General features: G+C 39.3%; 1 protein-coding gene and 1 long non-coding RNA gene across 3 annotated transcripts; both read left to right on the forward strand.

Moving 5' to 3' along the window:
• The first annotated feature begins 81 nt into the window (after window positions 1-81).
• On the forward strand, window positions 82-4,703 carry LOC115415564 (protein Z-dependent protease inhibitor-like). Of its 2 annotated transcripts, XR_003934835.1 has the most exons (7): window positions 82-196; window positions 1,079-1,378; window positions 1,520-1,810; window positions 2,525-2,798; window positions 2,880-3,027; window positions 3,632-4,038; window positions 4,072-4,703. XR_003934835.1 is itself a non-coding variant. In XM_030129185.1 (6 exons), the coding sequence occupies exons 2-6, from the start codon at window positions 1,093-1,095 to the stop codon at window positions 3,809-3,811; spliced, it is 1,179 nt and encodes a 392-aa protein (XP_029985045.1). In that variant the 5' UTR covers window positions 82-196; window positions 1,079-1,092; the 3' UTR covers window positions 3,812-4,703. The 2 variants fall into 2 exon arrangements, 1 of the variants encoding a protein (XP_029985045.1); XM_030129185.1 differs by having other exon boundaries at window positions 3,632-4,703.
• A 1,431-nt stretch (window positions 4,704-6,134) lies between these two features.
• LOC115415579 (uncharacterized) lies at window positions 6,135-9,738 on the forward strand. Its single transcript, XR_003934839.1, has 6 exons — window positions 6,135-6,231; window positions 6,479-6,593; window positions 7,563-7,670; window positions 7,788-7,873; window positions 8,127-8,195; window positions 9,343-9,738. It is a non-coding gene; the product is annotated as an uncharacterized LOC115415579 (long non-coding RNA).
• Window positions 9,739-10,040: the final 302 nt, after the last annotated feature.

Consider the following 10,040-nt stretch of genomic DNA (forward strand, 5'->3'; position numbering starts at 1 on the left):
CATCAACAGTGTTGGTTTATGGCGTCAGTTTGCATTTCATGTTTTTGCTTATTTGTGTTTATAAACATCAACCCTAGTTTATTGTGAAAAGAGCAGACCGGAAGTTTATTTTCCTCCCTCTCGGTGATGCGCTGCCCGTGCATCTTCAGAGGAGAGTGACGTCTGATCATTTCAAAGAAGAGACAAACACAGACAGGTCAGTGTTTGTATTTGTGTTGTTGTCGTGTCCATCTGTTGGTGTTGTCGTTGTTTTTGTTTACAGCGGCGCGCGGATGGTCCATCAGATCAACTGATCGTTGTGTAGCATCATTACAGAAATTTTCAGATCAGAAACAAATTAGACGCTGAATGGTTTCAGACCAGCGAATATCGATCCGAATGATCAGAAAAACACAGCCTTTTAAAGCAAAAGCCTAATTAAATGAGAAGGTTTTAAAGAAAGAGATGAGTGTGACGTCATTGGATGTTTGAGGGCGTGGCCCCGCGGTCAAGATGGCGACTCCTCCCTAATTGGTGATTGATCAATGATATTGATCAGTGAAGATAATGATAATTTCTGATTGGCTGCTGAAGGAGGTAACTTGTCTGTAATTCGTCCTAAGAAAGGCTGTAACCATATAGACCTCATATCAATGAAACAATATGTTTATGTGTTACAACCTGAATAAATATTAATACTTTATGTATATTCAATGTAAAACATGAGTTTGTAAAATGTCTTGTTGGTGCAGATTTATCAGGTTGTCTCCTAAACCAGGAGACTCTAATGTTTACCGTAAACAGCCAGCCCAAGAAAAGAGGGAGGACATTTCAGATGAAAGAGGGAAAGAGTTTGTTTGAGCTGGTTCAGTTTTCGTATGGATTTTGCCAATTTTTTTTTTATTCATATTTATAGATTAAATTACAAATCTAGAGTTTTTTCACATATGAGCAGAGTTCCAGTTCTACTCAGACTTCAAGTTTAACACCAGATTTCAGGTTTAATCTCAGTGTGTAGGTTTAATTCTGTGCTTCAGGTGTAGTCTCAGAGTTCATCAATATTAACCCCCCCACCCCACCCTCACCTTCCTGAACACAGAAGGCAGTAGGACCATGATTCCTGCCATGGTTGCCGTGGTCCTCCTCCTCCTCAGCTCAGCATCATCCCAAATGATGGGTGGTTTAGGCCAGGACCTGAGTGACCTGAGCTACAGGACCACTGACTTCTCGACCCGGCTCTACCGCGCTGTTGCCAGAAGGACGGATGACAATGTGTTCCTGTCCACTTTCACTTTGTGCACTGGTGTGTCTGCACTGATGAATGCCGCCACCGGTTCAACCCAGGAGCAGCTGCAGCAGACACTGAGCCAGGCAGGAATGGATCCACAGAGGGTTGCAGGTATGTATAGGTCTGGATCCTCAGAAGGTCCCAGGCACATGTACGTCTGAATCCACAGAGGGTCATAGGTCAATACAGGCATGGATCCTTCAAGGACTGTACTGAAAAGGTGGTGTATAATCTGACTTGTCCTGTTGTCAGATCTATTTCAGAGTTTCAGGACCAGTATCTCCCAGGGGGGTGGAGAGTTCCTGAAACAGGGTGTGGCTGTCTTCCCGTCCCAGAGCTTTGAAATGTCTGCTTCATATGTGGACCTGGTCCAGACCAAGTACGGTGGGAAAGCGCAGAACGTGGACTACTCTACACCACTCGAGGCCGCTGACACCATCAACCGCTGGGCCCAGGACCAGGTGGGAGAGTCAATCCAGACCCTGGTGACTCAGCTGGACCCTCAGACTCAACTGCTGCTTGCCACTGCCGCCTCCCACAGGGGTATGTCGTCTAAAGGGGTCGGGGCCAGTTATCATCTATAATTAAAGTAGTATGTGAAAGTATAATATTAGATATAATCTAGTCTCTGAAGTACTAGTACATAAAAAACATTATTTAAATCTGTAATAAATTCTTTTAGAAATCCTGCCAACACTGTACAGTATACACCTGAGTTTAAAACAGGTTGTCTAAAACAGAAAACATGTCTTATTGTAGTTTAAACACTGTACATAGACCCACACATGCCATTCCTTTCTCATTGTTTCACTGCAGCATTTTAGATATTTAGAAGGTAAAACTATAACAAACCTTTGTTCATTTCTATATATTTTAAACTTATAAGATTTTGAATAAAGTTTGGCCTAGAAGAAACATGCTCTGCATATTTTTCATACATCCCCCTGGTCAGTTTTTAATGCTGATCCTTCATCATGAAATAGTGAGAAACATAATGTTAATCTGTAAATCTGATCTCTACAGCCATGTACAGGTACACACTTTGTGTACCTGTATATGGTTTCACTTTGTACCAGTATTTTATAAAGTACAGATATTAAAGCAGTTCATGATGTAGTTTTATTTGAGTCTGGGTCCAGAGGAGACTCATTATTCCAGTTGGTCATCTTGAGTTGGATTCTATGTATACGCTGTAGTACTTGATGTTCCAGATGTTCATGTATCTGTAATGAATCTTCTTTATTTTGTGTCTTCTAGTGCGGTTCACCCTGCCCTTTAACGCCTCACAAACTCGGGAGGAGCGTTTCTACGTGGACAAGTATCATGTCGTCATGGTTCCCATGATGTTCCGCTCTGATAAGTACTTCTTGGCGTACGACAGGCAGCTGCAGGTTGGCGTGCTGAAGCTGCCAATGGCAGAGGGAGTGGCCATGTTGGTGATCCTGCCGGACGAAGGAGTGGACATCACAGATGTTGAAGACAAAGTGACAGCTGAGAAGGTCCAGGGATGGATTCGACAGCTGAAGAAAACGTAAGGCTTTCTGCATTCTGTGATGTCACTTCCTTTCTGTTCACAGTTTGACCATGGCAGTTTGTTATGTCTTGTAAACAGGAGGTTAGAGGTGCAGCTGCCACGCTTCCTGTTGGAGCGTTCGTACTCTCTTCAGGATGTCTTGCAGACAATGGGTGTCACTCAGGTGTTTCAGGACGAAGCTGACTTCAGCAACATGGGCGGAACTAAAGGGCCCAAGCTGACACAGGTGGGACACACTGATGTGAAATTTAGTCAAAATATAGAATGCAGTGTGTGAAATGTGCTCATAGTGTGTGAAATTTATAATTATACCACAGGGGAAAAGTTTTTGGACACCCTTAAAATTTTATGACCTAAAGTATTATCATGAAATATTTGCTACAAATGCAAATTAATTTTTTGTTAACATGAAAAAAAAACAATTGACAGTTTCAACATGTCATGCCCTGGATGTGTTTCGTTGTCTTGGTGAAACATCCAGTTCTGACCTCGATGGAGCTGAGCATGTGCAGAAGGGAGCATGTGGGTTTGGAGAATGGAACAATACTTGGCAGAGTTCAAGGACTTAAAAGTGATTCTTAATGCAGCATATCACAAATGCATGGGGTGAACAAAAACATTTTTCCACCACTTTATCTGTGTGTGGTTGAGTTTATCTAAGGAAGGGTCTCATAACTTTCATTTAAAGCCTAATGCTAGATTTTAGGTTGAACCAATGTTAGAAAGATAAGGCTTTAATTTGAAATGAAAAACTTTATTTTGGTTATCTCCATTGAAGCTGCTGACTGAGTGAAGGTAATTCTCACTGTGTCCATCCACTGTGTCCATAGGTTGTCCACAAATCCATCATTAATGTAGACGAAACCTCCACCACCCCTGCCACTGACGTGGTGTTCTCCAGCCCTCCCCCTCGGCTCACCATCAACAGGCCCTTCCTCTTCGTCGTGTATCACGAGGCAACATCCACCCTCATGTCCATTGGCCGAGTTGCAGACCCCAAAAAGACATGAAGAGACTTTTAGCTCCACCCCTTTACTCACCTGTCCACAGACATTTCGCCTGATGGGTCTGAAGTCTGATGAAAGCGCTGACCATGTTTGTTTCCATGAAGTTTAACATTTGTTTAAGTTACAGTACTTTGGTTTATATTGCATTTTGTTCTCATAGCTTTAGTTGAGTTTTAATTATGTTTTGTTAGATAATACACATACTACAATACCCATGAGCCTCAGCTACTGTTTAGACTGTTTCTATAATGTGTAATGTGTAGCCTCAGCCCAGTGTGTTAACATTGCCTAATGAGCTGAAATAATTTAAGCAGTGAATGACAAATTAGCAAGTTTTATTAACTGTGTGATCATTTTCAGTCCAATATGTCTCCTTTTTACTGCTTTTAAGATGTGAAGATTTAGTAAAGGGTTCTATTTAGAAATTTGACATGTTATCGTTGAATCATGTACACAAGAAAAAGCTAAACCAAGTAGATTTTACTTGACATTCTGTTTGTTTTCACTACATAGTTCAGTGTAATTTTTATTTAGTTTTCATGTTTATGTGACCTCTCCACTTAATTTTTATTTGAGTTACTGAAATTATTTTTTAATACTTTTAATTTCAGTTTGTTAATTAAAATTAGCCTGGAGCAGAGGATGTCAAGCTGAAATGCCTTTTTAAAACTAATGGAAACAGGGTGTAAAGTCTTAGTAACACTAAATGGTAATGTTATATATCTAACTGCCGCTCTCTAATGTAAGTGTACGCAAACATGTAAACAAAGAACTCACTTTCCCATTAGCTTCAGCTGCAAGTTGTGTTAGTGAATGTTAGCATGACTACCAGTGTTTAATCAATGTCATTATTCTCTGCATCACCTGAAACATTAAAATGTGTCATGTTTTCTAAGTACTCTTGAGCCTCATCACTTCTTACATCAAACCACATACTTTGATGAAGTAAAACAGTTTACTCTAGCAATAGAAAATAAACTTGGTCATAGTGTAGTATGTGAAATTAGTTCATAGTATAGTATTGTAAAATTTGGTCATAGCATGTTAAGGGGTGAAATTTGATCATAGTATATTGTGATGTGAAATTTGGTCATAGAATAATATGATGTGGAGTTTGGTCAAAGTATAGTATGGGGGATGGGGAGTGTATCTCCTGGTGCGCCACAAAAGGAGGGGGGGGGGTTAACATGACAAATTAATGGGGCCCAGTAGATATAGGTTTGAAGTTGTGAAAATTTTGTGAAAGTTCCAGAGTAAAAGAGAGGCATAGAAGTCAGAGTTGGAGGTCCAAAGCTGAATTTCACTTTCGGTTTCACACCAGTTACAGCATTTATGGAACACACCCCTTAAAAAGATATGAGTGATGTAGATGAAGGTAGGAGAGAGGCAGGGCCACAGCAGCAGGTCCAGAGATGATCCAGGGAAAACCTGTGAGGCAATAAAGCACCAAGACTCCGGGGAAGAAGACAGCTCAAAATAATCTCAAAGGCATCAATTAGTGATATGTGAGGTATTTAGGACTGTTTAAAACCCACAAAGTCTTTTTCCTGTTTTTTATTTTTCCCCACAAAATTTTTCCTGATGTTTTCCCCCACTAATTTTTTCCCCTTTTTCCCCACAGTTTTTTTCCTGGTATTTATTTTCCCCACCAAATGTTTTTCCTGGTATTTTTTTTTTCTCCACAAATTTTTTTTTCCTAGTATTTTTTCCCCACTAAATTTTTTCCTGGTATTTTTTCCCCACTAAATTTTTTTCCTGGTATTCCCCCCCACTATTTTTTTTTCTTTTTTTTCCTACTAAATATTTTTCCTGTTTTGTTTCCCCACTAAGTGTTTTTTATAGTTTTTATTTTTCCCATTGCCAATTTGCACATACATTTCCTTGCACTTTGAGTGCTTGGGGAGCTGGGGTAAAACATGACAAATTCATGGGGACCAGCATTCCCACGGGGTCCAGCAGATACAGAAATTGTGAAAATTTTGTGTAAGCTTTGGAGTAAGGGGCCCACAATTGCTAGTGATGCCCCAGTGTATCTCTGTTCCCCGGTACCTATGTAACCCCTAACCCTTGGTGAAACTAGTGAAACACCACTGCCTGCAATTACGGTTTGTAGGCCCTCACTCCTACATGTGGAACTACATTAGTATAATGTATTGGACTGTGGAACAAATGCTGCCTTCATCTGCTACCGTGCTAACGTGTGTTAAAGTGCTTTAGTTGTCGTAGCGTAATAAAACAACAAACCGGTTTAATTACCGAAACTGCCGGGATCGCATTACTCAATGACGTTTCGGGCATGTTTGTCTCGTTTCTAGGAACCTTTGGTAAGCACTTGTTGCTCGTAGGATCGGTTACGGATGGACCTACATCCGGTTGATGGAAATCGACTTTGGACCGTTTTGGATGTACTTCTCAAAACGAGGGTATAAATTCGGAGCAGTTGTTGTATTTAAAGAAAGTTGTGCTAAGATAAAAATAAATAAATAAATATTTACCGGCTTATTGTGTACTTCTACAGCTGATATACTGAAGTAGACTGAAGTATTTATGTGGCTTTCATCACTCACGTGCACTGTGTTTAGGAAATGCCATTTTAGTTCATTTGTATAATCATTATAAAAATAGCTTGCCGGGATATAAATGCAATTTCTGCTCTTTATTTTTACGCAGACCAAAATGAACGCAACAATGTTTTATGGGAAGCGAGTTGGTGGATTTCACAGAACAGTTCCACCAGACGAGACTATGGACAGCTGTGATGAAGAATATGATATACCTAAACCAGGTGATGAAAACACAAGTAATAATGCCGTCATTTTGTGTAGAGTTGCAGTTTTTTTGTTATCACGTGGGCATTTTTTTGTAACCATGAATACATGTTGTGTATAATGAAAACAAAAATTTCTTCAGTTCATAAGTGATTTTTTCATTCTAAACAAAATGTAACAAAATATGTAAAGTTAACAGTAACCTACAACAAGCATATGAATACAATTAATGACTATTTCAATATTCATGACCTGTAATGACTAGTGAGATTATGAACTACAAAATAAAACAATGGCTCTTATTGATATATAGCCTATTGCAGCAATAAAATACATTTGCTTTCCATTAACGACCATTTTATGCGCAACAATTAGAACGCACAATAAAGTTGTTTGGGTTTTTTTTGGTTTTGTTTACAAATATTAAACAAATATTGCAGCAGCAATGAAATACTTTTTTTTCTCTTTAAGGTGCGTGTTGTGCATAACAATTCCAATCCCTAACCAGGTTTGTTAAAGGCCAAGGCCTCAGTCTTCCCAGAAGACCTACAGCTAGTCCCATTTAATCCAAATAGTGTCTGTGTGTTCAGGAGCAGGAGTACAAAAGCTAAGGTGGCTAAAGCTAAGACCTGTGTCACATTAGATTGGTCTGCTATATTAAAGTATTAAACTAATCATACTGGAGGTGTGTGTTCTTTCAGGTTCTTTACATACATAATACTGCTCCTGTGCTCTGATATAAATGGTCTTTTGTGTCTCTCTAAATGTGTCAGTTTGTTTCCAACCACATCAGTCATGTGGTACCAGACCATGTATCTGTGGAAGTGTAACAGACCATTTGATGCATGTACAAAGTTAGAGATGGAACATCCAAGATACACTGTACAGTAACCTCTGTTTGAACCCCACTCAGTCTGTGTCATTTCTACTAATATGTAATCTACCAAATCCTCCAGTGTAATTTGAAAATGTGTGTTTCCATCTAGCTGTAGTCAGTGAATGCAGCACCATATGGACGGATGGAGATGAGTTGCATTGACCTGAACATCACATGGACTATTATAGGAATGACGCTTCCAGTGTTATAATAGATGGTATATGTTCATTAAATCCATCTAATCTGTTAAATATCGTCTGTATCGTCACATTCATGTTCTGTATGGGATGTTTCCATCCTCAGTACAGTGTGCTGTTATTTATCTCACTTGTAGTTTTGCTGCTTCTGGATGAGATCATGGAAATGGAGAAACATTGTACAGAACTGATAACAACACTTTGTCTGCGCTGACTCTGCGAGGTGAGATATTTTATCTTTATTCCATTCTGCTTTATGTTAAATGTAGATCTTGATTTTGGGGAAAAATGTTTTGAAGAGAAGTTGACAAAGAGTTTAGTTTGGAGTATTGTGAATTCCTTTGTGCTAGACTGAAATACGGTAGTTTATATTGTTCTTTTTATGGACCTTGCATTGAATTGATGGTCTTTATCATTACATATGTTCTCTGTAGGATGTTAAAGTAATGTCAGCAATTTATTTGTCCTACTTGTAGATTTCCTGCCTCAGTGGAATGAAATCCTGGAAGTGGAGAACCATCATTCAGAGCAGCCAAAACTGCTGGGTGAGATAATTTATCTGTATTACTGAAAAGCTTTTTTGACGTCAGTGGGACCAACTCCAACTATGTAATGTTTTTGATCTACTGAATTGGGGATTTCCTCTGTTGAGTCTAAAAGTTGCTCTGTTTGGTCTGAAACCATATTGAGTTTCAGTGAATATTTTCTCTTTATCTCTAGTTTTTGTCCAACCATTTACTGATCAGTTTTTCTAGAATTTTGGGGCATTGAGGTAGTTTGTGAACTGGTGGTTATTCCCAGATTCATGAAGAGACTTACTTTTGCAACTTTGATTTGGTTTTTAATTTAGAGGGTTAATTCTGACTGTTGGTTTTCAGAAATAGGCATTCCTGATGAATGGGTTAAATTAGATTAAATTGTTTTTTGTTTTAGAAAAATTCAAGGTTTTCTACAGTCTGGTTGTGAGTGTTAATGTCTCAGAGATAGCTGAGTGGGACTTTGTCAAATGAAGGCCCAGTTTGTTAAAGGGATGAGATGCAGATGTTATATTTTTTTTATCAGCTGGTTTATTTGTGTTGTGGAGGTTCTTGTTCTGTGCAGTTGTCTTAAAGCTGTCAGACAGGGATTCTTAGTGCCATGGTGCTTGGTACCGTAGCAGTTTTGTCCTTGGCTCTTCCATGGGCAGGTAAATGGTTTGAAACTTGTGAGGGCCGAGTGCTGAGAGCGGTCAGTGAGGGAGGGGTGGAGGGGGCCTTGACCCCTCTGAGCCTCCACACATCTGTCGTGGAGGGGTTAAGGAGCAGATGATGAGCAGCTGCTGTTTTACACCTGTTGAATTTTCCTCCAAAGTGTTAGTGTTCAGTAATGCACAGTTACATGTGCAGACTATATGAAACTGTTTGTTACAATTCCTATTTTGTTCTCACTCGTTGGTGACTCCCCCCTGCCCCCCTGTTGTGTTTTTGAGGTTTGTTGTAATGTGTTTGTATATGACGTTACATCAAATATTGCTTGTCCTTTTAACATTGAGCTGTTTAAGTCGGTTGCTTTGCTTATTTTAACTAATGTTTTGTGTTTAACTGTATTAAATATTGCAGAATTAGTTGCATCAGTCATGCTATTGTCATGTTTCTACTTTGCATTATACCTTATGTTTACTTTGTTAAATGTTTTGTCTTGTGTTTCTTCTAGGTTTTTGACGGCGGCCCTTCTTTGACTCAAGTCATGTTATTTCTTACTCCATGTGGGTAAGAAATAACATTTCTTGTGTCAGGTTGTGTGGGGGTTTAAATCCCCTTTCTCTCAACAAATGGGGGGTGCACATCATCCACTGTTTCCTGCCTTTTCAATAAAATTTTTTGAAAGAGGCCCTGGTTTTCTTCTGTCTTGATTTACTGAACCTTGGATTTGAACTTCCAACCAGCCTCACAGTAGTCATTTCACTTTGTATCACCAGCCTTCTCACTGAGCTATCTGTGAGCTACTAATGTAGTGCTGGAACTTCTATTTATTGAGTTTGTTTTGGACCTGAAAACAGAAATATTGTTCATGTGGGTTTTGAACCTGCAATCTCTGGTTTTGGAACTTGAGTTCTGTGCCAGTTGTAGACCACTGAGCTACCTGTCAGTCCATGGTAGGTAGGTGGAAGTTATATTTGTCCTCTTTCTTTCAGTCCTTTTCATTTTGTGAAAAAAAAAAAAACATAGAAAATGCTCACTGGAAGAGGATTTGAACTTCCAACCTCATGTTGCAATAACTTATGTTCTGCAGTGAAACCACTGAGCTACAGGTCAGACATTAGTGTGCAGATGTTATAATCAATAATGAATCCACACTCTGGTCCATCTGCAACTGTCATCCATTGAAGAAGCTGACTGTTATCACCTTAA

Source organism: Sphaeramia orbicularis, chromosome 24 (assembly GCF_902148855.1).
Source record: "Sphaeramia orbicularis chromosome 24, fSphaOr1.1, whole genome shotgun sequence".
Taxonomy (NCBI): Eukaryota; Metazoa; Chordata; class Actinopteri; order Kurtiformes; family Apogonidae; genus Sphaeramia; species Sphaeramia orbicularis.